The sequence below is a fragment of the Globicephala melas genome, chromosome 16 (genome assembly GCF_963455315.2).
Source record: "Globicephala melas chromosome 16, mGloMel1.2, whole genome shotgun sequence".
Classification (NCBI taxonomy): Eukaryota; Metazoa; Chordata; class Mammalia; order Artiodactyla; family Delphinidae; genus Globicephala; species Globicephala melas.
In genome coordinates this window covers 901403-927189 of record NC_083329.1, presented here as the reverse complement: position 1 = coordinate 927189, position 25787 = coordinate 901403, and the positions used below count along the sequence as shown (strand labels likewise).

Sequence of the window (25787 nt, the reverse complement as noted above, 5' to 3'; positions counted from 1 at the left end):
GGAGGCTGCAAAAGGCCTGGGGTGCAGACTGCAGTCAGGCCCCCTGGGGTCCGGCAGTCACAGGGAGGGAGCGGCTGGGCTGACCCTGGAGAGGTGTCAGGTGTCCGAGGCCTCCTGGTGGGGTCCCTCTCTCCGCTGGGGAGGTCGGGTGTCTGCTGGAACCCAGGCCTTGCAGGCGACAGGCTCTCGCTCTGCTCTCAGGCCTCCCCGGGGGCTGCTTGGGGCCGGACTCTGGCTCATGGGGCCTTGATCCCCAGCCCCGTACAATGCTGGGCGGTGGAGCCCTGCGAGGTCTCCGCGGGCGCCTGGCTCCGCCTGGGCTCCTCTCAGCCGGCTCCCCGCGCCGCGCGGCCGCCGGAGGGCGAGGCCGAGCGGCGCCGCGGCGGCCCCACTGTCCGCGGCGGCGCCGGGGGTGGCGGCCCCGGCGCAGGTCCGAGCCGGGCGGGCCCTGGACGGCTCGGAGGGGCGGGGCCGGCCGGTGGCGGCGGACGGGTAGTCAGGACAACCGACCGCCTGCTGGTCTCCGGTGCCCAGCCGAGCGCAGAGAGCCCGGCTCAGGGGACCCGGCCGGGACGCGCTCGGGGCAAGGTCACTGCAACAGTGACCTGGGGGCGGCCCGCGGGGTCCCGAGCCGCGAGCGGGACGCGCGAGTACTCAGGAAAGTCGAGAGCTGGTACTGGGCTGAAGGCGCGTGGGAGCGGGGCCCGGGCGGGGGTCCGGCGTCTGCTTGTCCCCTCCACCTCCCACTCCCCCCATCAGCGGCCCGGCTGCGTGCGCCGGGGAGCCCCAGTCTCGCTCGGGGAAGGGAATCCTTTCCATTGTGAACTGGCCGCGTGGCACCCTGGCCCTTCCGGCCGCACTAGGGGTCGCACGGAACCCAACGTTTCCCCGGCTCCCCGGGGTCACGCGACCTACACTTGTGGACTGATCACCCTCCCTAACCCCGCTGCGGGTAGCCCGGAGCCGAGTGCGTGCCCTCTCGTCACCCAGCGAGGCGCCGAGCACACGGGGGGGTCGTCAAGTGCCCCACGGGGGTCGTCAAGTGCCTCCCCCAGGCGGCGAGGTCGAGACTGGGCCGCTGCGGCGGGCCCGCCGGTGTCCCCTCGGCGCCCCGCGTCTCCGCGGCCCGACCCCGCTGGGCTTCCTGCTCGCGCCGCCGGGACTTCCTCCCCGCAGTGCCCGGGTGGCCACCCGGGCGCCAGACCCGGAGGCGGGGAACCCGGGGACACGGGCAGGGCGGGGGGGGGGCTGGGGCGAGGAGAGGGGAAGACACCCTGGAGCCGGGAGGGGCAGGCGCCCCGGGTGGACCCCCGGCTGGAGAGGAGGGGGTCCTTGGACCCGGGGCCGGGGCAGTTCTCCAGGCTCCGGCTCTCAGGTCCTCTCCGCGGGCGCTCGCGGCCAGCGTCGCCGGGGGTGGAGCGCGGCCCTGCTCCATCCTGCCCCATCCTGACCGTTCGGTGGCGCTCCGCAGTGCGTCTCCACGCCGAGTGTGGAGGCCGCACGGCCCGGCGCGCGTCTGTGGGCGCGGGTGCCCCGCGCGCCCCTCCCGGCGCCCCCGGCCCGCTCGCGGAGGCCGCCCCGAGCGGAGCTTTGTGACGTCAGGCGGCCGGCGGGCCGCGTCACGCGCGGGGCTGACCCGGCGCGGGGCGGGGGCCGGGCCGGGACGCGGAGCATGGAGCCGCGGGCCGGCTGCCGGCTGCCCGTGCGGGTGGAGCAGGTCGTCAACGGCGCGCTGCTGGTCACCGTGAGCTGCGGCGAGCGCAGCTTCGCCGGGATCCTGCTGGATTGCACGAAAAAGTGAGCGGGGGCGGGGGCGCGGGCCCCGGGACGCCCCCGGAATCCCCTCGGGACAACCCCCACCCCGCGCGCGCGCTGGCCCAGGGCCGGGGCTGCTCCGGGGCGGGGCAGCGTGGCGCCGGCGCCCGCTTTCGGTTTCTCCAGCCCCGGGTTCGGGGTGCGCGAGCGCGGCTGCCACTCGGGGGGGAAAAGTGGTTCTCAAAGTCGTCGCGACTTTTCGGGCAGGGGACGGCGCAGCCGGGCGGGAACAGCGGTGGGCGCCGAGCCGGAGCCTGGGCGCGGCGCGTGGAGCCCGAGACCCCGCGCCCACTGCCGCGCCGCCCGGCTCCGAACTCCGCACGTCTGCCATAATTAACGCACTTTTCTTTGTTCAGACTCACTGTTGAATTCGGCTGTCTTCAGAATTGTCATCCGCCGGGGTGGGGGCAGTGGGTTCAGATGCGCTGCCGCGCTTGCCCTGTCAGTTACTCACGAGGGGGGGGCGGTGTGTAATGTAATGCCCCCCCAGGAGCAGTCGGGGCTGAGGTGGTAAGGATTGCTAGCTAGCAGTTGTGTCCAGCGGCGGGATTTAAAAACACTGTTTCGGGCTGAGGAGCCCCAGGCAGAACAGGAATGAAAAGATACAAGTTTCAGAGCTGTGCTGAGCTCCCTTCGGGAGCCGGGATTCTCTGCTGGAGGGGTCCCTGGGCAGGCCTGGGGGCAAATCCATCCTGAGAGGCACCTGTGTGCCGGCTGCAGGGATCCCTGCAGCGGAAAGAGTCTCCTGGATACAGTGTCACATGGTAGTGAGCTGTCGCGCAGATAAATGATTAGGCATTAATCAGGCACTAATGTCTTGAGGCTCAGGCTGGGCCTTATTTTGAACCGGGAGCAGTAAACGGCTCCCCTTTGCAAAGGCCCAACTTTTTCCCTCAGTGGAGCCCAGATTTTGTGCCGGCGGCGGGGGTGTGGCAGGAGGACCATCCCCTCTCAACGGCCACTCTGCTGGCATCATCTCCTCATTAGATGTGCCAGAGCCATTTATGTGCAAGTCACGTGATTTAACATATGGCGTCCCAGGTGACTGTCGCCCTGCTCTGCTGCTGCTGCAGAGAGTGCTTGGTGGGACCTAGTGACCCTCCGGGGCTGCAGCATAGCCGCTCGGAAGCCGCCAGCCCTGTCCCTCGGGGCGGCTGAGGGTCCTCTGCCACCAATGGCCACCACTTCCTCCGCCGGCCTGCTCCTGGGTCTGTGCAGGGCTGCACCCCAGCGCTGCCTGTGCAGCCCTGCCTGGCCTTTCCTCCTTGAGAGGGGCCCTGGCAGGAGAGGTCCCCCCGCTCTTCGTGTTCTGGGCTCCCTGACTCAGGGCAAGGGAGGCTGGGGGTGCCGGCAGAGGCTGCCGGCCCCCCGCCCTTGGTCTCTGCCTCCAGGCAGGGTTCCCGTCCCTACAGCCCGTGGCTAACCTGATGTGGAGATCTGCACCCCCCCCACCCGCTTCCCCACCCCCTCGTGGAAGGAAGCAGGCTCTGCTGGGATCCCAGCATGGGAACTGGCAGCTGTAGGACGTGTGGGCGGCAACCCTGCCATGGCCACATAAGGCTGTAACCGGAGCCGCCCACAGAACCAGGAGCTGGGCCTCGGTGGGCACAGCTCTGCTCAGCAGCTCCTCTTTCTGACTTGAGTGGGTCCCCCCGCCCGCCCCCAGTCCCTGAAGAGAACCTGAGGAGAGACCTGGCCTCTCCCAACCCCTCCGGTGTCTGGGCTTGGCCCTGAAGCTGCCCCTGTCCCTGCCCACCCCCCCTCCCCTCTGCGGGGCGCCTCCAGTTTCGTCCCGATCCCAGTTTTCTACCATGATATCGTGAGTTGCAACGCTCGTGTTTACAGCCGGCTTGTCGGACAGGGTCCAGAGGCAGCTTACGACCTGGCCTGGGTGTTTCTGGCAGAGGGGCCCGGCCTCGAGCCTCGGGGGTCCGCAGCACCAACCTGCCTCCCCTGGGGCCGGTCTCTCCTCAGGGCCCACTCCCCTTACCCCGTACGTCACGGTGGCAGGGCCGGTCAGTGAGGCCCCATCCCGGGAGTGGGCACTGACAGGCGGGCAGAGCAGCTGGAAGCTCAGATTGCAGGCGCCTGCCCACCTCCTGGGCCTGTGGGTCCCAGGGCAGCAGGCCGGTGTGCCTGTGGTGTCCCAGCCGGGCGCAGACCAGTCACTGCCACGTGTCAGCACTTCTCGAGCTCGTGGACAGCCCCCGGGGGCCTAGGAGAACAGAGGGGTCCCCCGGGAGGGGCAGTTCACGCAGCGGGGCCCAGCAAGCAGTGTTCATTTGGGGGCACTGGGGCGGCAGCACCCCTCCCTTGGTGCTCTGGGAGCTCTGGGCTGAGCGTCTGTCTGTCCACGGAGGCCAGGCGAGCCGTGGACCTGCTGGCGGGCCGCTGTGTGGCCTGAAGCAAGGCCCTTGGCTGCCCTGAGTGCCTGTGGCTCCTGCATCCACGTTCACTCACTGAGCACCTACTGTGTGCCGGGGAGTGGCCTCAAGTCCTGGCATAACTGCTGTGGTGCACGGTCCTCAAGTATCTGTGGCGGGCGGTGTTCGTTCTGACACATAACGATGGCCCCGGCCTACCCTGACCCCACAGCTCCGCTCTCCAGGCTGGGGTGCAGGGGAGGCCTCTTGTGGGTGATTTGGGGGTGGACCTCTGGTTGAGAACCTCAGGTGGGGTGTCCCAAAGACAGCAAAGTCGCCGAGTGCTGAAGGGACGGTCTCCCGGTCGGTGGGCACGAGGGCCAGCTGCCTGTCCGGCCTGGCCAATCCGAAGCCTCCGGCCTTGACCTCTAAGTGCGCGTTTCGTAAACTTCCCCAGCGTGAGTCACCCAGGGTGCCGTTATCACACAAGACTCCGGGGCCGCAAAGGTTGGGTACGGGCCTCTGGGACCCACACCCGCCCGGGGGGCTTGGGACCCAGGCTTCTGGACACTCAGCTGGCCAAGAATCCCAGCCATGGCCCGTCCTGGGCAGGAGAGCGCCCCTGCTCCATCCCGGACACGCCCCCTGTCCAGGCCCCACTGGGCTCGTCCTCCCTGCCCTTGGGGAGCTGGAGGGACTGAGGGTGCGCAGTGCATCACACGGTGGTATGACCTGCAGCCAGTAGGCAGGTGCCTCACCAAGGGACCTGGCCGGCATGGCTGGTCTCTGGAGCTGCTCCACGGAGGGGGTGGGGGCGTGGGCTGGGGGCCTGGCCTTGTGCTCCTGGGAGGAGGGGCGCAGTCACCTGAGTCTTATTGGAATGATGTTGATGGTTCTTCAGCCTTTGGTCCAGGACTCTGGGGGCCAGCTGTGGCCGAAACCCTAGGTTGATACCCACGGGGGAGGGGCAGGGTCCCACGTGTGGCCCTGGACGAGGGGCCACTCTGGCATCCAGGCTGCAAGTCCCCGTGTCATCCTGCTTTCCCCAGCTCCCTGAGCAGAGGTGGACCTCCGTGCACAGCAGCCTGACACCCACCTGCCCCTCCCCTCCCTCGGGGCTCCAGCCCTGCGGCTGTCTGTCGGCAGGGCTTTGGGAGAGAGAAACGGCGTACAGCCTGGCCAGCCGCAGGGTGGGCCTCGTCTCGGGACCGGGCCTGTCTTGGGACTGACTTCAGCCTCTGCCCACAAGGTACCTGCTGCACGAGGCTGCCCTAGGCACCTGGCCCTGGGCTTTGGCCCGCAGGATGTTTCTGTTCCGGAGCCACGTCTTCTCACCTCTTTACAGGACACCGGGGTGGCCTCTCCCTGTGGGAGGACGAAGAAGGAAGGTCCAGGGCACCAGAGACGCTTGGGCCCCAGGCCTGCCGGGACGGTGGGGGTGGGGCGGCCGCAAGCTCTGGCAGGCGGCAGGGCCCCTCCTAGCCGTGGGCCCGTCCAGGCCCGCTGCTCTCGGAGGGGCGCTAGGCTGGAGGCACAAACGAGCCCCAGGGACGTGTGGGAGCCGAGGCTTGGCCACTGGTGTCCCACGGAAGACTGCAGGCCAGGCCGCTTCTCTCTGGGTCCCTGTGTCCATGCCGGTGGCCGTGCCCTCACCTGGGCAGAGCGGAGGGTGACCCTGGGGACTCTGTCTCCTGTCCCCTTGGGGGCAGAACCGCTCTGCTTTGGGGTCTGATCCCTGTAAGCCTCCTGGCTGAAGCTCCCTGTGCGAACTTCTCGCCCGGGCTCGGCCTCCCCAGCCTCTCCTCAAAGCGCAGGCCACCTGCCCCTCCCCTAGCTCCCCAAGGACGCGGTGCTGAGGTTTGCTCAGGGCCCCTCGGGTTTCCGCGTGGGCACGTTGGCTGGCCTTGCGCTCCCGGTCGAGGCTGGGCCAGGCCCTGGCTCCGCCCGTGAGTCACCCCTGCGGGGCCCTGTGAGTCCAGACCTTCCGCACCGCAGAGGGCAGGACAGTGCAGGCGCCTGGGTCCCTCACGCTGAGCCTGGCAGGCCATCTCTCTGGCTCCAGGGCCACCCCAGCTCTCTGCCTGCCAGGGCCCTGCAGTATCACGTGTGGGGCTCTGCCAGGCCGGCCAGGGCCTCCGTCCCTGGGTGTAGGCCCACGTGGGCACAGCCCGGCTTCTCCGAGGGCCACGCCTTGCGCCTGGGGGTCCAGCATGCCCCCCTCGGCGGACAGGTTGCCGAGGTCCTTCCCAGAGAGAGTGGCCTTGGCTGGTGCTATCCCCGCGCCCAGAGGCAGCAGAGCTGGGGCACGAGCACGGACCCCGCCCGTCCCCCGACCCGCTGGTGTCCCTGGTCTCCCTCAGCTTCACTGTCCCATCCGAGAAATGGGAATGATGATGACGGCGCCTCATGGGGCTGTAGACAGAGAACCTGCTCGTGGTCTGCAGCCCGGCAGCCAGGGTCCCGCTGGCCCTGTTTACCCACCGGCAGGCGTGGGTGTGGCCTGGGCAGGGCAGCAGCTCTGGGAAGGAAGTGTCCGAGTCACGGGGCCCGCCGTGGCAGCCGCAGTGCCATTCCACCGGGCCGTCTGCAAGGAACCTCCCCCTCTAGGCTGCAGCCACAGCCCTGTGGGCAGAGGGGGCATGCATACCAGGGCACGGCTCACAGCCGAGGCTGCCTCCCAGTTTGATCTGCCTGGGCAGGGCGGCGTCGACTGCCAGACCCTGTCTGCGTCTGGTGGGTGCAGACCCAGCCCACCCAGGGCCCCACAGCTTACTGCTGTGGCTCAGGTCAGGGCCTGGGTCTCTGGCCGTCCTGAACATGCAGAGACCCCCTGAGGGCTGTGTGTGATCAGTGGGGCGAAAAGCTCCCTGAATGGGCCACAGCTGCAGTCTTCAGGGCCACCTGTCCCCAGCCTGTGTGCGCAGAGAGGTGGCCAAGGAGACTGCAGAGCCCCCCGGGCCGGCTGGCCGAGGGCACAGTCCAAGCCTAGGAGGGTCCTGGAGGGCAGGTAGGTTGGGGGGTGGGGGATGACGGGAAAGGGGCTGCCCAGGGGTCCTGCTCCTGGGGTCCCTGGGCCCCAGCTGGCAGGAGGGGCTCTGCACCAGCACAGGCAGGCTGACTGGGGGCACAGGCCAGGCTACGGGGGGGCCGTGAGGAACAGAGCCCTAGGAGGGAATACAGGCTGGGTCCTAGTGGGGTGACAGCCCAGGGGCCTGGGAAGGTGGAACGGGGTGCAGATGAGAGGGGGGTGTCAGAGTGAGCCCCCAGTTCATGGCCTGGGTGCCTGTGAATGGTGGGCAGGAAGTGGGTTTTGGGGAGGCCTTGGGAGAAACCCTGCAGCCCCAGATATGTGATCCAGCCTGGTGTCTGGGCCCCCGGTGCGCGTGTGTGCACACGTGTGTGGATGCACGCTTGCACGCATGTGCGTGGGGTTAGTTTGCCAAATTCTCAGCCTGTTCCGAATGCCCACGAGGGGCCTGTTGAAGGGAACGAGCCAGGTGCGGGGTCCAGTGCCCGCTCTGATGCCTGGGACTCGGGTGAGGTTTGGTGACACACCAGCCTGTCACGCCCCTGGGTGGGGGCTTGTCGCCCACACCTGGGCACAGGCAGACTTTTTCCGTGAAGGGCTGGTGGCCATGCGGTGTCGGTCACAGGTGCTCAGCAGTGCCGCAGGGGCCCTGCATGGGCAGCGGGCGTGGCCGTGTGTCAGTCACACCTGACTTACAAAACCTGGTGGCTGACTTGGCCTGGGGGCCGTGGGGTGTGGAACCTCTGTGCCCAGTGCCTGACCCGGGGCTGGTGAGAGGGCGGCTGACAGCCAGGGCATGATCCTGGGACCCCCTTTCCCACCCCTGTTCCCCTGAAAGTCTCCGCCCATCCTGGTTTGGAAGTCATACATGCCTGTTTCCCGTGGTGGCTGCAGGAGCCGTGAGACATGCCGCGTGCGGCCACCACTGACAGACGTGGTCTGTGGTTCTTGTTGTTGCCATTGGTCGGCTGGGACTTGGGGGCCTGTGGCTGCGGGGCCGCAGTGGGTGCCAGTCTGGTGGGAACGGCTTGGTCCTTCCAGGGAGAGGGGCCCTTGAAGAGCCACATGCCCACGGGTGATGGGGAGGGGGGGGAGGGGAGGGATCGCAAGGGCTGCCCCCCACCCAGCGCAGAATCCCACCTCACAGGGGGCCAAGTCCCCTACTGCTGGCCTGTGGCTGGACGCTCCCCGCTAGGCTACTGCCATCTCTCTTTCTCTCTCTCTTCCTGTACTCCTCCCCCTCCCCTCTTCTCCCTCAGTCATGGTCACAGGTCACAGGTCACAGGTCAGCCATCTGAATGAGCTGCATCCTCCCTGGCCAAGCAGAGGGCAGGTGGCCGTGGCCCTGGTTTGCTGGACCCTGTAGATGCAGAAGTCATTTTTGAGAAATGACTTTGAGAAACGGCAAAGCTCACTTATCTTTTCTCCTCTGATTGAATTACAAAAGGGAGGGAGACACTGAGATACAATATTCTAATCCTCGTTTCTCTCAACTTGGCTAAAAGTCTGTTCTGTGCTTTAAAAAAAGTGAAAACTAACAGCTTTCAGCTAAAGCAGTTCTTGCAAGTTAAATCGCACGTGTTTAAAGTTATGTGTGTCGCCGCCGAAGAAAGGTGTCGCCTGATTGGCCTTGGTTTTCCTTACTTGGAGCAAATGTGTTTTCCTGTGGCTCCCGGGGCAGCTTGCTGGCCAGATGTGACTTCCCGACATTCCCAGCGCGGGGCCTGGGGGGTGACGGTCATTGGCTCTAGAAGGGTGCTTCTCCCAAGCCATTTGATGCCGGGACATCCGAGTGGAGGCTGCCGGCCCCGAGCTTCCCGGGGAGAGAGTCCCGCCTGGGGGGCCCCGGAGGTGCCGGCCACACGCTCAGGCTCAGCTGTGGGTCCTCGCGGGAGGGGGGCCTCCTGCTTTCTCTAGCCCCTTCCCACGGGTCACGTGGCCTTATCAGTGCCGCCTGGCCCTCTGTGTCCTGGAGCTGGAGGTCCTTAGGGAAGGGGCCAGGAGTGCTGGCAGGAGGGGTGGTCCTTCCAGGTTGTGGTGGGCAGGGGCGGCCTGAGTGATGCCCTCACCTGAGAGCCGTGGAAACAGGTGGGCCCAACTCAGCATTCAGGAGGGAGCGGGCTCAGTTTGGTGGCTGACCCCTGTCCTTGCTGGGCCTGGCCACGAGTGGCCCCCACCCCCAGACACACGTCCGGCACCCGGGACCCCGGTCCCGTGGGCTGTCCTGGGACTGGGGGTCCTCCCAGGGACACACGTGGGGTCTTCCCTCTGGGAGTGCTTCCCTCAGGGAGGAGGGGCCTGAGCGGGTGAGGCCTGTGAGTAAGGGCCGCTGGCCACACAGCAGCCGGACCCCCGCAGGCCTGGTCAGGCCCGTCCCAGGAGCCAGACCCCGTCCCCAGGCTTCCCGGGCCCCAGGCCTGCACTGGGTCCTGGGAGGCCTCCAGCTTCGAGCCCGCATTCGCCTTGTTGCCACGAAGTGCGGTGTGGGTGCTCGGTGCTGTCGGGCCATCGGTCTCCATGCGGGCGGGTCGCGTGACTTCGGAGCACAGCGGGCAGCTGGGATGCCCCCGGGGCATGTGCCGGGCCCTCCGGAGTGGGGTCTGCTCACGGCGGCGTCCTCTCTGTCCTGACCACCCCTTTCTGTCTCCCCACCACCAGGTCTGGCCTCTTCGGCCTGCCCCCGTCAGCTCCGCCGCCCCAGGCCCAGGACCCGCCTGTCAACGGCTGCCACGGGCCGGCCCCCACGGAGGGCGACACAGAGGCGATGCAGCTGGGGACAGGCCCCCCGCCACCTCCCAGTGGGGACCAGGCCCCTGGGACCGCCAGCCCCGAGCCGCCCCTGCTGCCCGCCGGAAGCCTGCCCCCGTTCCCGCCCTATTTTGAAGGCGCCCCCTTCCCTCCCCCGCTCTGGCTGAGGAACACGTACCGGCAGTGGGTGCCGCAGCCGCCCCCCCGGGGCATCAAGAGGACACGGAGGCGCCTGTCCCGCAACCGCGACCCTGGCCACCTGGCCCTGAGTCCCATCCGCCTGCGGCCCCGCCAGGTGCTCTGCGAGAAGTGCAAGAGCACCCTGAGCCCCCCAGAGGCCAGCCCCGGCCCCCCAGCCCCCCCACAGCCGCGCAGGGAGCCCCGAAAGCCCGAGGACCCCAACGGTGGGGGTGACACCACCGCCAAGAGGAGGAAGAGGGAGAGGCGGCAGGAGGCGCGGGCCCGGGTCCCCCGGAGCCCGGTCATCAAGATCTCCTACAGCACGCCCCAGGGCACCGGCGAGGTGGTGGAGATCCCCTCCCGCGTGCACGGCTCGCTGGAGCCCTTCTGCCCCCCGCAGGCCCCGCCCGGAGGCCCGGACCCCGAGGCGCCTGCCTCCATCCCCAAGCTGAAGCTGACACGGCCCCTGCCCCCCAGCGCTGCCCCGCCGCCCCCCAAGATCCGCCTGAAGCCCCACCGCCCGGGGGCTGGCGAGCAGGAGCCCGTCTACAAGGCCGAGCTGGTGGAGGAGCTCAAGGGCTGTGGCCGCGGCCCCCGGGCCGGCTCACCCGCGCCCCTGGCTGACGGCTCTGCCCGCTCTGGGCTGGCGGACTCGTCTTCTGGAAGTTCCGGCGAGGACGACGACTGCAAGGGGTGTCCCCGAGGCGAACACGGGCGTGACGGCCTGGCTTTTCTCGCCGCCTGCCCCCGGAGAACTGGCTGTGCCAGCGTGTCGGTGTGCAGCAGCGACAGCCTGGACGAGTCCAAATCGTCCAGCTCGGAAGTGACGTCACCAGACATGTGTGACCTCTCGTCTGGCGACGGTGCGTCTGTGCCGGCCTCGTCCAAGGACGCGCGGCCGACGGTCCCACCCCTGACGGTCAGGCTGCACACGCAGAGCGTCTCCAAGTGCGTTACCGAGGATGGAAGGACCGTGGCCGTAGGGGACATCGTGTGGGGTAAGGTTCATGGTTTTCCCTGGTGGCCAGCACGTGTCCTGGACATCAGTCTTAGCCAGAAGGAGGACGGCGAGCCCTCCTGGCAAGAAGCGAAAGTCTCATGGTTTGGTTCTCCAACTACATCGTTCTTGTCTATTTCAAAACTCTCCCCTTTCTCTGAATTTTTCAAACTGAGATTTAACCGTAAGAAGAAGGGGATGTATCGGAAAGCTATAACAGAGGCTGCCAATGCCGCCCGACACGTGGCCCCGGAAATAAGGGAGCTCTTAACCCAGTTTGAAACGTAACTCGGGTTCCGACCAGGTGAGTGTGTGCGCGGAGGGCGGCCTCTCTCCGGCCGTCCCAAGCCCGTGTCTGCATCTGGGATGTCCCTCCGCCCTGGGCCTCGGTGAGCCAGGGGGACGTGGACGCCCCTGGCCATCTGGCTCGCTGCTCCGAAGGGGGCCGTCTGGACAATCGCCCCGCTTGCTGGCAACATTGTCCAGCGTTTTGATTCACAGAAGAGGTGCTTTCAAAGCAGGCGAGTCGTCAGCCACCTGTTCAGAGAACAGAGCTAGTTTGTGTTTTGCGGCCATTTTGCAAAGGACCGTAAAAGGTCTCCTTGCTCTTTTCGTTTGCCTTTGGAGAAAGGAGAGGGTTTCAAAGGTGGCGGCTCTGACTGAGGGGGCGGTGGTGAGCGCAGTGGGGGGCTTTCTCTGTTACTCACTCTTCCCAGGCTGCAGCCGGGGCCTCCCTCCCTCCCCTCCCCAGCCTCCTGCTTGCAGGTGCGTCCAGGGGTCTGACTTTGCCCGAAGGAGGAAAGTCACCGAGCTGCCTGCCCTCAGAGGTAGCGCCTACGGCCCAGCGCTGCTCTGCTGCTGCCAGTGGGGGCTCCCCTCTGTCAGCCGGCACGTGGGTCCTGGACATTGGTGCCCGGGGGCTCCAGGCTCCCGGTGGCGGGGCCGGTGCTCTGGGATCTGTCCCTGGGCCAGTGCCTCGCCCTCTGTCTCTGCCCCCAGGAGACCTTTGTAGGATCCCAGCCACAGGCCTTATGGAGCCTCTGTGGGGTTGGGGGTGTCACCACCTGGGGTTGGAAGCCTCGCCTTGCGCAGTTGCCGTGTCACCAGGTGGGGTGGGGCATCACCGTGTGGCGTGTCTGGCGGGGTGTCCGGAAACGGCCGAGGGGCTGAGGGCGTCTGCCATGAGCTTCCCCTGGGCCCCGAGGTGCAGGGAGATGTGGGTGTGCTCTCATCTGGTGGCTGCCACCAGCTCTGGCCTGGGCAGCGGGGTGTGTCCAGCGGGTCACTGGCGCTGGTGGCCACTCTTCCCAGGTCTGACTGCCCCCTCTGTCCTCCCCTGGTTGGTCCCGGGCAGGCCATGGTCCCCCGAGGCTCCAGGCCGCCTGGGTGGACCAGAGGGGACATGACAGGGTCCCCTGTGAGGGGCAGCCTGTGGGGTCAGTGCTCTTCCTGGCCCAGTGGCCTCGTGCTCACGCCCACAGAAGCAGACGGCATGGCACGGGGCTGGCCCGGAGGACGAGCTGGGCCTCTGCCTTCACCTCCGGACCCTCGGGTGACCTTGTGTGGCCTGGCTGCCCTGCTCACCCACCTGTCTGTGCCAGTTTCCCGGGTGACGTGAGTTTTCAGGGCTGGGCAAGCCCAGCTCACGTGGCTGGGGAGGGGCTTTGTGGAGTGCTGGTGCCCGCTCCCTGCTGTGCCGGGTCCAGCGGGGTCCTGAAGAAGCAGTGATGAGGGGCACGTCTGGGCCGGGGTCCCTGCCGGGGCTCCTGAGGCCTTGTCCCCACCCCTCCCCCACCTGCTTCCCACGTCACCTCCAGCATGGCTCCCCGGATTCCGGGCACGAACTTCTCCTGTTGGGAACCAGGCACATCCCCCGTCAGTTCTGGCCTTCGTGTTGGGGCGTGGGCGTGGCACCGACCTGGGGGCATCCAGGCAGCTAGGGTCTCAGGTGAGGGCGGCCAGCTCACCTGAGGGGCAGCGGTCCAGAGAGAGTCCAGATGCCCTGGCATCGGGCTTCCTAGGGCATCTCCCTGCTGTGGCCAGGCTGAGGGACAGCCCTGGCTGCGGCCACGTCCGCTGGCCTGGGGACCACCGGGGATGGGGGGGCCCTGCCTCTCTCTGTGCCCTTCTGCTCCTGGCCCCGCCCCTCTGCTCACAGGGCCCAGCCGTCTTTGGCCTGGTGTCAGGCAGCTTGCCCACGTGCCCCTGCTGTGGGCAGAGGCAGCCCCGTGGGTTCAGGGCTCTGTATCAGGAAGCAGAGGAAGAATCCCGCCGGACGGGTTTGCCTGCTGCGGGGCCTGTGCCCCCGCCCCCGCGGGGTGTGGGGCTTTGGGGGCGCGGCGGGGCAGCCTGGATCCTCTCGGTGCCAAAGCACCAATGGTTTAGGCTGATGGGCTTCTGGGTTTTGTTTCTTGAGGCTTAAAGACTGAGCTGAGGTTGTGCCAGCCAGTGGCTGATCTGCTGGCGTCAGCAAGCCTGGGCCTCGTGCTCAGGTGGGGTCCGCGGTCTCCTGGTGGACAAGTTTGCTTGCTGGTGTCAAGTGTCTGGGGAACAGCCGTCCAGGCTGCTCCTTGCAGGGGAAGCAGGGGACTGCCCTCACCGGGGAAGGTGGGCTTCCCCAGACAAGCTGAGGGCTGCGGGGCTGGTGCAGGAGGGTCCCGGCAGAGCTTGGGTGAGGTGCTTGCTGGTGGCAGTGCCCCGTGGTGGTGCTGAGGTAGGGGCCAGGGTCACCAGCACCCGGGCACGTCCTGGCAGGAGGAGGGACCTCCCAGCGGGCGTGAGCCCCCCGGGCCCCCCACGGGAGGGCTGGGAGGCTGGCACAGGGCCCTGGAGCTCGGCCGGGAGGCCTGCTGGGGAAGGTGGTTCTCCCGGCCCCACCCACCGGCCACCCCGGCCTGGCCCAGCTGACCCTGCAGACACCTGAGGACGGCTGAGGCGGTGCCAGGGGCTCCTTGGGATTTGGGCTGTCCGTGCTGCCCGCAGGTGTGTCAGGAGAGTCTCAGCAGATGTGGGGCTGGGCCCCTTCCACGGGCGTGTGCCCAGCACCTCTTCCCCGAGAGACTCTGCCCCCTTTGCAGGGCTGCTGGAGGCTCGGCTAAGAGGTGGGTGCCCACGCGGACATTGTGAGAGTTGCGGAGCCGGCCTGGGGCCTGGCGGCCAGGGCGCTGGGGAGAGGCCAGTGGGGCTGGCTGGGCACAGGGGCTCTGAGCAGGCACCGCCCCCAGGGTGCTCGTGTGCCCCGTTGGGGCGCATCTCCCGAGGGCTCCGGGCCCTGCCCTGGCCCCAGCAGGCTGGCGACTCTGAGCCCCCGTTTCCCCATCTGTCTCCGGGTAGGGGGGGAGTGAGGGGACTTGTCTGCAGCCGGCTTTCCAGCTCTGCTTTCCCGGGGGTCCTCCCATGTCCCCCCGGGGTGGGGCCGGGGTCGTGCTCCTGACTGGATGGGCTGGGCAACTCCTGCTGCCCACTGGTCAGGGGGGCGAGGGTCCTGCAGGGGGGACAGGGATGCCCTGAGTGCGGGGCTGGCCCCCCAACCTGACAGGTGACAGCGACTCCTCCCGGGGGTGGTGTGACCCCAGGCCTCTTCCTCTCAGACCCGGTTACGTGCCTCTTCTCTCCCCACCCACCCACCCACCAAGGGGTCGGCCTACCGAGGACTGAATGCTCTGCTGGATGGGGGACAGAAGTGTGCAGTCACCGAGGCCTTTGTCTGGGGGGCTGGGGAGAGGGCTGTGACTCAGAGTCCCCAGATTCGTGCATAATCACACACAGGAATGTGCTGAGGGGGGACAAGGGCCTCCCAGCAGAGTGTCTGGTGAGGAAGCTGATTTGGACTGGGGATCTGGGAAGGCTTCCTGGAGGAGGTGACATATAGCTGAGATTAGAACAGTGGGCTAATCATGAGCTAATAGGGTGGGGATGAGCATCTGAGGATGCAAAAGGAGCAGCACGTGCTGGGGCCCGTGGCAGAAGGAAGGTGGGCATGTCCTTAGGGGTGGGGAGAGGCCCAGTGTGGGCCTGGTGGCCTGAGGCCCCAGCTGTGGCCTTATCCTCAGAGTAGGAGTGCCATGGGAGAACTTCAAGCAGAGGGTGGATGGTCCTGTGCTCTGGGACAGCAGTGTGATGGGGGCCGGAGGCTGGAAGGATGTGCCAGAGGACGGAGGCTCAAACAAGGATGGGGCGTCAGAGGGCCACGGGGAGCAGGGGGCAGAGGCCCAGGGGACGGGCTGGGCTGCTGGGAACTCGGGGACCTCCATGCCCCTCGCCGGCCGTGGAGGGGGTACTCCGGTTGCCGGCATGTGAACGCCTGGGTCTCAGCTGGGAGGAGTCTCGGGGTCCAGCCTCAGAGGAGCCTTGGGGCCGAGTGGTGGATTCATGGGATGACATGGGTGAGGACGAGGCCGTGAGTGAGCACAGATGGGCTGGGGCCTCGCCCAGCCCGCGGGCACCACCCAGGTGAGGGCAGGTGGTGATGGAGCCGTCCGTTACCAGGTGCACGGTCACTGGGAGCGCACCCCAAGGGCCTGGGAGGTGCGGTGACGGGTGCTTCGGTGTCCTGGGAGCCGTGACGGCTCAGAATGCCACCCAGTGTCCCAGCCTCTCAGCTCAGTGGGAAATTCACAGGCCCCGTGTGAGCTGGGAGGGTCCAGGGCTGGGGCCCAACCTCCCGTGGAACCGCAGGGGCCCTGGCCCCTTCCCTTCCTGCCCGAGTGGCCGGGCCGCTGGCCAGCAGGGAACTTTCGGGGCTCACTCCGCGGGCAGCTCCGAGCGCTGGGTTTTTTGGTTTCTCTGAGTGGAGGGCACCCTTGGGGTGAGCCTCGTCCCCGATGAAACTTCCTGTGGCGCTGGTACAAATGACCTCACGCTGGGCATTTGGAAACAACAGAAATCTCTTCCTATGGTTCTGGAGGCCAGAAGCCCGAAGTCAAGGTGCCGGCAGGGCTGTGCTGCCTCCGAGGCTCCAGGGGAGGGTCCTTCCTGCCTCTTCCAGCTCCTGGGGGCTCGGGCGCTCCCGGGCCTGTGGCCGCATCATGCAGCCTCTGCCTGCCCGGTGCCGGGGGCCTCTCTGCTGTGACGCGTCCTCCCTGCCGTCCTCCATGAGGACCCTGTGAGGCGTTTATGGGCCACCTGCTTAGTGCAGCCTGATCTGCTCATCTCAAAGCCCTCATTCCATCACACTGGCCACACCTGTCCCATGGAAGGTGACGGCCCGGGTTCCATGGTCGGGGCCCCACTCGCCTGCTGCGTCCTCTGCCCACTCGGCAGGCCCGTATGGGTCCACGCACAGCGCGTGCGGGGAGGCCGTGCACGGAGGCCGTGCACACGGGCCAGCGGCGGCACCAGGGCCGCTTTCGGCTTCCCAAGGTGACTCTCCCGGGAAACAGAGACATCCGCGGGAAGCCAGCCCGGACCCGTGCTGCCCGGCTGTGGCGGCCGCCCGCCCCGCCCCCCCGGGAGTGCTGACTCGGCGCCCAGTTCCCCAGCGGAGGCGTCCAGATCCCGTCTCCAGGGGCCACTTCCCTTCTGTGCCTCTTCTAGAACGGTATCCTCAAGGCGAATGCCCCAAACGGGCTTTTCTCTCTTCCAGTGCTAAATAAAGATGTACTTCTGCTTCTCAGCTGACTTCCGCGTTGCTTTCAGGGAACTCAGGTCCTCTGTGAGGGTTGTAATTATTTTGTTCCAGAGGAAACTAAGGCCTGTAATTCCGAGGCTGCTGCAGGGGCTCAGGCCCCGCCCCCTCCCCGCCGCGTCCCCAGGTGGGTGCGCCGGGACACAGGCCCGGTGTGTGCACTTGCTCTGCTGGGGTCCCTGGCGGGGGTGGGGACTTCTCCCAGCCGAGGGGAGGGGCTGCGGGCCCCCTGGGCTGGGCCTTCCAGGCCCCACGCTGCCCCTCCCACTGGTGAGATGCCTTAACCACTCTTGGCCAGGGGGCCCCACTGCCAGCTCCAAGTACTCGTCCCTGTTCCTGTCCTGCTTCTTCTCCACTGGACGGAGCACCCACCCCAAGGTAGGAGGTCCCAGAGCACACGGGGAGGGGCCTGAGCTCTGCACTCCTGCGCCGGGGGACTGGGGTGCGACCCCTCCGTGGGACGGTGGCCCCTCAGCTGCCCGTCGGGAGGCCCTTCTGTCCTGGTGACCTGATCAGGCCGTCCTGCAGTAACACTTTGGTCACCTTTAGATGAGCTCTTACAGAACATATGGACGCGCGTCTGAGTCGGTTCCCGGCACCCTCCGGAGTGACCAGCGTGTCTGCCATAAACATGGTGGACACCTCTCAGTCCAGGCGAATGTCCTTTTTGACGCCGGATCGTCCCGTTGTTGGCCGTGGGCTCATCGGCTCATGAGTCCGCCTGACGACCACGGGGTCTCTGGCAGCGGCCTTGCTTTCTGCCAGGACTCGGGATTCTGTGTCACCGTGGGCATTTCTGGCCCAGACCCAGGGTCAGCCGTTTCCCGAGGAGTCCCGGGTCCTCTCAAGGGCACTGGTACCCAGCCGCCATCCTGCCTGGGTGCAGGGCGTGCTGGCTGCCGGGGTCACACTGTTCCCAGGTGGTTTCTTAGCCTTTGCAGTTAACAGACCTTGGAATTTCTTTCAGGAGAAAAGAAATCATGACTTCACACTGATTTTTCTAATTCAGATTTTATACTTTTTCAACTTTTATATTCACATCTCTCTCTCCTTATACTGAAGATCTTGGTTCTTAGTGATGTTAACACGATAATTTTACATGTAAAAGTTAATATATGTAAAATATTTAATATATGTAGAGTCCATCACGTATGTAATCGTTTTAGACAGTGATGCCACCAGCTCCCCCGTGGGCCAGCGCCAAGCTTTGCTTGCAGGCCTTTGGTCCCCGGGCTCTGGCTTTTTGGGGGGCATGTCAAATTCCTGTTCCAGAGTTATCGAGACAGCGCCACCTCCGCGGTTGTCATGACCTCAGGCACCGTTAGGGTCACTGAGCTCCTTTTTGCGTTCCATCTGTAGAGATTCCTTTACATTTTGATTCCGTGCACATTTCCAGGGGGTCCCAAGTCAGCCTGAGCATATCGTCCCGGCCCCTCCGTGCTGAGCTCCTCCTGCAGGCCTCCGTTCTGCTGTGTTCGCTTGTCCTTGTGTTTGCAACAGAAGCAGACACGCAGGGCGCCCCTCCCCAGCTCTCGGCTCCGTGTGGCAGAGCTGCAGTGCCGCCCACTCTGTGCCCAGTGGCCACCTCCTCAGGGACTCTCTCCTGAGCACCCCGTGTACGTCTGTGACCCCAAGGAACCCCCAGAGCTTGGGATTCTCCATCCCAGCATCTCTGTTTGTCACGGCTCCTTCACAACCCACTCCTTCGTTCTTTGCTGTTCTGTTTGGGGTCTCCCCTTTGAGGAAGTAAGTTCCTGCACACCCAGACCCACGCGCTGCCTGGCACACGGTGACGCACACGGGGGCCCAGCCTGCTGGGGGCCTGGGCGCGGCCCTCCTCCGCCCTGCCCTGCGCCAGGTTCACGGCACTCTGCACGCCGGGCTGCATCGCCGGGAGGGGGCCCATGGTGCCCTGTCCCACAGGTGGGGAGACTGGCCCCCAGGGAGGCACAGCTAGGGTTTGCTCCCAGGCCAGGCTCTCCCCTGTGCATCCGGCAGCCCCTGGCCCTGAAGAGGCAGAGCCGGATGCCTGACGCGTGCCTGCCCCCCCGCCCTCAGCACCTCGGGCGAGGGGAGATGCTCCCCAGCTGTGGAGGAAGGGGCCTGGGAGGATGGCCTGGCTCCGGGCGGGTTGGCATCTGCCCCATCATGCCTCTGGGTTAAGAACCCTGAGCTGGAGGTGTCCACACCCGGTGTACACAGCAGATCTGGATGGAGGGGGCGGTGCTGGCTGGAAGGAGGGGCTGCCTGGGCCTCTGGAACAGGAGGTGGGCCACGTGTCCCCTCCACGTGTATCCTGGGGAAATGTGGGCCACGTGTCAACCCCTGTGTGTCCTGGGGAAACGACGTCAACAACAGCTCTCCAGCGCTCCATCCCGGAGGATCTGGCGTTCCTGGGAACTGTCCCCTTCCCCTCCCTGTGTCTGGGCCAGGGTCTCACCAGACCTGGTGCAGTCTGGGTGTGGCTGAAGGGGCCGCGGGACCAGGCGGGTGACTGGGGAGCTGGGTGTTCGGGGCCATGGCCAGCGCCTTGCTGGGCTCCGCTGGGTTGAGGGAGCGGTTTTCCCGAGCCACGCTGGATGGCCCGGCGTGCGTGGCCTGTGGAAGGTCGTGCGCCTGCAGGGCTGCCGTGGGCCGCCTCCCCAGGTGGCGTCGGCGATGCCGGGCCGCAGCTGCCTCCCTTTGCTTCCTTCTTCTTGAGGCTCCACGGTTCCCACTTCCAGCGGTGGCTGCTTTGTTTCTTTCTCTTGAGACGCTGATGTCACCGCATTTCGGAAGGCTGTGGTTTGGGGAACAGGCCTTGTCCGTCTGGTCTTGTGCTGTGCTCAGCCGGCCTGGTCATCATCCCGCAACCCAGGCCCTGTCGTGGAGGGAGGGGAGCCCCCCATCCCCCCATCTTCTCAACAGGCCCCCGGTCTGCAGGCAGCTTAGCCCCATGAGGGAGCTGAGCCCGGGGGGTCTGACCGTCCTGTGTGGGGAATGGGCTGGGGGCCGCTTTCCAGGCTGGAGACCCCAGGTTGGGATGTACTGCTGGGAGCCCAGGGTGGTGTGGCCTCTGCCCCACGGCACCCTCACGGGGAGACCCGGCTCATGTGTTGCTCATGAGGTGCATCGGCGTGGCCCCGTGCCGGAGGCGCCCTCCCGCTGGGTGCCCTGGTGCCTGGAAGCTTCCCGGTTAACCTGCTCCCGGCAGGCAGGAAGCGGTGGGGTCCGCCGGGGAGAGCCACGTTCGGTGCAGGTGGCGTTCGCCTCCCAGTTCGAGGGGCCTCCGGCATCGTGGCTCCCCCCTCGGACGCCTGGGCCCCCGGGCAGCTGTGGGACCGCGTGGCCTGCCCCTTCCGGTCAGGGCTGGGGTGGACCTGATCCCTGGGGTGCTGGCCACGGGAGGCAGGGGACACTGGGGCGTCGGGGGGCCCTTCCAGGACGCAGGCTAGAGGGAGTGCCACCTCCGGGGATGTGAGGGCTGGAGGGGCCTCCGGGCCAGGACTGCGCTGAGGGCACTGGGGCGATTCTTGGGGAGGGAGGAACTGGGGGGAAGGGGTGAGCAAGCCTTGCTGGGCAGTGGAGTTGGTTCCTAGCCAGTGGGTGTCTTCCTGCTGGGAAGAAAAATGAGCTTCTCTCTACAGGACCACCAGCGGCAGCCTTTTGCCGTGATCTGTGCCCTTCCCATAGTTTCTAAGTGGGGTGGGGGACAGCAGGGCTGGGGCGCTCTGGGGTCAGCTCAGGCTGTCGCGCTGAAGGGACAGGGACCACCCCTCCCAGAGGGAACGTCCCATTATTAAAGAGGGGCCGGTGTGTCCCAGGCAGAGGGCCTGTCTTAGTCTCAGGGGCATTTCCCTGGCTGATCAGTCAAGAGGAAAGTACAGAGAAAGTCCGGGTTTGTCCCCAGAGTTATGAGAACCCCTGCTGTCCTCACAGAGGCCCGGGCCAGCCTGAGGGCTTCCGAGAGCCACCCGCTGGCTGCCCCAGGCAGGGAGGTGGGACAGCCACGGAGTCAAGACCCATCCCCCTGGGGCCTCTGCATCGGCGTTTCTCCTGCCTGACCACCAGGGCTTTGGTCATCGCTGCTGTCCTACGTCCGCGTCCTCTCCGTGCCCCTCACCGCCCCTCCTTGCCTCTCCTGGTGACTCGGGGGGTGGGAGGGCCCGGCAGCCACCACAGGCAGTGAGGACGCTGCCTGGTGTCCGCCCTGTCCTGGGGCACCTGCAGAGAGGAGACTACCAGCATCAGGGAGGGCCTGTCCCCAGGACTGGCATTTGGAGAGGGTATTTGGCGGCTCAGAGAGTTTGGGCCGGAGGCGGTTGGGAATTCGAGAGCAAGGTCCAGGATTCTGTTTTATGGTTTCCGTCTTTTTCTTTGCCAAGGGCAGTGTCCCCGGAAACGTGCTGCTGGCAGACACTGCAGAGCCCTTCCTGGAGCCGACCGTCTGCCCAGCCCAGGGTGCTCCCGGAGGGGGGCAGCCTGTCTCAGGGACTGATGGGCAAGACAGACCCGGCTGTGGGTACTGGGCCCCGGGCCCGGGATCTGGTCCTGGGTTGCGGAGGGCTCTGGGCCCCGGGTCCGGGTGTGGCTTAGTGGGTGTCATGCCCAGAAGCTCCTGCTCTCAGGGGTGCCCTGAGACTGGGACCCGCCGCCCTGGGTGGACGAGTCTCCTTAGCGGGGCCTTAGCGCTACACTCAGGACTTAGAGGTCTTTCCCGTGTTTGCTCAGGGTCCTGCCCGGGCCTCATGCCTTGCATCCCTCTGGAGATGGGTCTGGAGCCCCCAGCCCTCTCCATCTGATGCTGAGCTGCTCCTTCGGACCGGCCTGGGGGCCGGGACCGAGCTCCGAGGCGATGGGGAAGCATGGGGCGGGGGGGAGGGTGGCCAGAGAGGGGTCCCTCCTGCACACCCCAAGTCGGGCTCCTGGCCGGGAGCTTTCCTTGGAGGCTTGGGGGAGGAGGATGACAGGTCAGAGCCCGATGACCGGCTGCACCGGGGCGAGTGTGCGGTCCAGCTTGCTGTGGTCACCACTGGTGTTTCTTTCCTGGTCATTGGAATCCTGGGCGCTTTGGATAAGGAGCAGGGCGGCGGCTCCCCTCCCCCACCTGCCAGCCGGGCCGCTGGGCCGCGGGGTCACCGCTTTCAGACCTGGGCAGCAACAGTGACGGAAGAGGACCCCTGCGCTGAGGCTTCGCCAGCCCCTCCGCCGATGCAGGGCTCAGGGCCCACAGGCAGCCTCGGGGATGGTGGAAAGCGTTTGCATTTCTCTGTGCAGATGCAGCTCCTGGATTCTATATTTTAAAAATAAGTGGAATGGGCTTCCCTGGTGGCGCAGTGGTTGAGAGTCCGCCTGCCGATGCAGGGGACACGGGTTCGTGCCCCGGTCCGGGAAGATCCCACATGCCGTGGAGCGGCTGGGCCCGTGAGCCATGGCCGCTGAGCCTGCGCGTCTGGAGCCTGTGCTCCGCAATGGGAGAGGCCACAGCGGTGAGAGGCCCGCGTACCACAAAAAAAAATAAATAAATAAGTGGAAAAAGGCTTTGGTTCCTATTTCACATTACAGTAAGATGTTCCTGAACACGATATCTTTCAATTGAGTTTTTATTTGTAGCAACGTTACATATGCTTATGCTTTGAAAGCCCACTAGTAACATGAAACGTGTAATGAAAGGATTTCTCTGCACATTCCTACCCTTATCTTGCTGTTTCTTCTTTCATGATTTCTCAGCCGAAGGCTTCTTTATGGACTTTTTTTCCTGTGGAAAAGGAAGATTTTGCAACCTCATAACACCCCCTTTTCCTGCCACACAAACACACAAACACGATTTCTGGCTAAATCAGGATTGTGTTGATATTAAAAACTGCAGCTTAGGGGCTTCCCTGGTGGTCCAGTGGTTAAGACTTCGCCTTCCAATGCAGGTTCGATCCGTGGTCGGGGAGCTAAGATCCCACGTGCCACGTGGCCAGAAAAAAAAACCAAAACATAAAAAAAAGAAGCACTATTGTAACAAATTCAATAAAGACTTTAAAAATGGTCGACATCAAAAAAGAAATCTAGGGGGCTTCCCTGGTGGCGCAGTGGTTGAGAGTCCGCCTGCCGATGCAGGGGACACGGGTTCGTGCCCCGGTCTGGGAAGATCCCACATGCCGCAGAGCGGCTGGGCCCATGAGCCATGGCCGCTGAGCCTGCGCGTCCGGAGCCTGTGCTCCGCAACGGGAGAGGCCACAGCAGTGAGAGGCCCGTGTACAGCAAAAAAAGAAATCTAAAAAAAATTGTAGCTTATCCATGTAGATACTTATGAATATATTTTGTTTTTCTTCAGATCTGTTCTCTGCAGAGTTGAATTTGCCTCATTTGGGGTCGTTTATATATAATCAGTTATTAGTTCCCAGGTCTCTGAGAGAAATCGAAACCTCTCAGTGCCTTCAGACACGTAGGGTGTTTGTTTCAGTTTATGATCACTCTGTGAACGAACTTCCCCAAAACACAGTGACTTCAGACACCTCTGCTTGGTCATTTCTCACGACTGTGTGCGCTCCCGGCCAGTGGTGTCGGCCGGGCTGGAGTGGCCTCGCCTGCCCGAGGCCTCGGCCGGGGTGGCCGGCACCTCCCTTTGCATACGCATGCACACACGCACGCACGCACACACACCCGGGCCCTTCACGTGGCTGGCGTGGCAGTCTCAGGGCATTCGGGGTCTTGTCATAGCAGCTCACGGCTTCCAAGACTATAAAAGCAGACGCCCACTCTCGGGGCTGGGCCAGGCTCCGGCTAGCATCTCTCCCTCCTCCTGTGCAGGAGCGCTGCCACCGGTGCGGGTACAACTCCCCTCCTGGGGGGGCAGCAGCCGGCTTTGTGGCCGGCAGCCCCTGTGCTGCGCCTGTTCTCACTGGACTCTAGGCTCCTGGCCTCTCCCTCCCCCTCCTTCCAGGCTCTCTCCTTCCCAGAGCCTCCTGTGACCGGCAGAGCTGCAGTGTGGGGAACACTTTCCCCCTGTTTTGGGGGACTTGAGGGGGGCTCCCCTCCCTGAGAGCCCACTGCTTTCTTTAGAGAGGGGTTGGCCCTGAGACGCAGGGCTGAGATGTCTGCTGTCCCTGGTCGAGGATGACCACCTTGTGGTCAGATGGGAGGTGGGGACAAGTCAGGAAGCAGGGCTAAAGCCTGGGCTCCCCACCAACCTGGGAGAGGATTTTCTTGTCCAGGGTCTGCCCTCTGCCCCACCCCCACCCACCCCTGACCCCAAGGGGGTCTCTTTAAGCCAGGAGGGTGCATCTGGTGGTGGGGTGGGGCTCCCAGCTGGGGGCGGGGCTCCAGGGGTGTCAATCACTCCTCATACTGGGGCCTTCTGAGCCTTGAGCCTGGGGCACGTGCACAGCCATCAGCCCCCCAAACCCCGAGCCACTCCCGGCTGGCAGGACCCGGAACCGTTGGCCCGTCTTCAGCCCTTGTGTGCTGGGCCCAAGGCTGCGGGGCTGCAGGACAAGCCTGTGGTCTGGGTCCCTGGGCCACTGAGGATCCTGCACCTTCCCCGGGCAGTTCAGGGCCCCTGGTAGGTAGGGTGGGCATGGGGGGATGCAGGGGTCAGACACCTGCCCTAGGAGAGGGGCAGGGGCACCAAAGGGGGCGGGACTCCTGAGATGGTGAGGTCTGGGTGAAGCTGAGGGAGAGACTCAGGAGAGCTGGGTGGGCGCCCTGGCCCGGTGCTTGGACTCCGAGAGGCCTGCCCCCGGCACTGGACCCTGAGGTAACCTGTGTCCCTTTCTGCTTCCCCCCAGGTCGCAGACAATGAGGGCATGGCTGTTCCCTGCAGCTCCTGACTTCAGGGGTGTCCTCTGCATCCCCGCTCCGTCCCAGGACCCTGCAAGCCTTCTGGCCGGCTGTAGGCGGAGCCCCGGCCCGCGGGCTCAGCCTGGTTCGAGGCCTCCGGGGGCAGCGGGTGCATCTGGCCGCGAGGACAGACCGCCGGAGCGCTGCGACTCCTCTGGGCCAAATGTGTTTATTCCCCCGACGCAGACTTTAGCTTTTCTGGTTTGTGAAGGGCCAGAGCCCAGCAGCAGGGGTGGCCTCCGGGCTCAGGGCGCCCAGGGGAGCAGGGCCGCATCACCTCCCCGCTGGCTTCGGGACAACCCAGCCCCGGGCGCACGGGGTCTCTGTGCGCTCGACAACCAGCCGCCCCCCCACCCCCGCCCCCCTCCGTGTTCGTCCAGAGCGTGGGTGTCGCCGGGCTCCCCTCGCCAGCCCCAGGGCCACCCTGTCCCCCGTCCCGTGCGGAGGTGCTGGGGCTGCCACTCTGCAGTGAGACTTCAACGTAACAAGGATGAAAACCTCGCCTGTGCTTTGTAAGAGCGCGTTCCGTACCCCTTTTTGTCACTCTGAAGACCAAAAAGCAAAAAGAAAGATAAAGAAAACGAGTTCTGCTCTTGGTTTAAATGTAAGAGAACAAAGGTCCGCGAGGAAGTCATCGGGGCTCGGGCGCATCTGCGGTGCACGAGGACCCCGGGGAAGCGCTTACCGCGTGGGCAGTGGCGGCTTTGAGGACGGGTCCTTGCGGTGCCCCTTGCCCGGCCCCCCTCAGGGCTCTCTGGCTGGCACGACCTTCCCAGGCAGGACGACGTCTCAGCAGGTGGAGAGTTTTGTTCTCGTTTCTCCCTGTGAAACCTCAGCTCCCTGGTTTCCTTGTCGGCTCCTTGAGAGCCGAGGGACATCCCAGAGGGGACGGTGGTGCCTCTGCCTGTTCCTGGCTTTACTAGAACATTCGTGGTGTCCCGCACCCAGCAGGACCTGCTCCTGGCCAGGCCGGAGGTCCTCTTCAGGATGGGAGGGGGCGGGACTCCCCTCCCCGTGGGGCCTGGGGTTCTGGGCCTGACTCTTGGGTACGGGCAGCGGGAAGACGGTGGTTTTCAAACATTTGAAGCATCAGAGCCCTTTTCTCAAACAAAATCTTACCAGAATAAACCCCCTAGGAGGAGCTGTTCTGGTCCAGGCCCTCCCACCCTGAGACCCCCCCAGAGGAGGGAGGGGAAACCTTGCATGAGTCCAGGAGGGCAG

At 65.6% G+C, this 25787-nt stretch overlaps 1 protein-coding gene across 2 annotated transcripts; it reads left to right on the top strand.

Moving 5' to 3' along the window:
- The first annotated feature begins 1658 nt into the window (after positions 1-1658).
- PWWP2B (PWWP domain containing 2B) lies at positions 1659-25087 on the top strand. Of its 2 annotated transcripts, none has more exons than XM_060286692.1 (3): positions 1659-1797; positions 9865-11132; positions 24515-25087. In XM_060286692.1, the coding sequence occupies exons 1-3, from the start codon at positions 1673-1675 to the stop codon at positions 24526-24528; spliced, it is 1407 nt and encodes a 468-aa protein (XP_060142675.1). In that variant the 5' UTR covers positions 1659-1672; the 3' UTR covers positions 24529-25087. The 2 variants fall into 2 exon arrangements, with proteins under 2 accessions (XP_060142675.1, XP_030688004.1); XM_030832144.2 differs by having other exon boundaries at positions 9865-11435.
- The last annotated feature ends 700 nt before the right edge of the window (positions 25088-25787 follow it).

Excerpts from the sequence above, each read along its gene's own strand:
- PWWP2B (XM_030832144.2), top strand. The coding sequence starts at position 1,673 with ATGGAGCCGCGGGCCGGCTGCCGGCTGCCCGTGCGGGTGGAGCAGGTC. Across the intron at positions 1,798-9,864 it reads CTGCTGGATTGCACGAAAAA|GTCTGGCCTCTTCGGCCTGC; the intron begins GTGAGCGGGGGC and ends CCCCACCACCAG.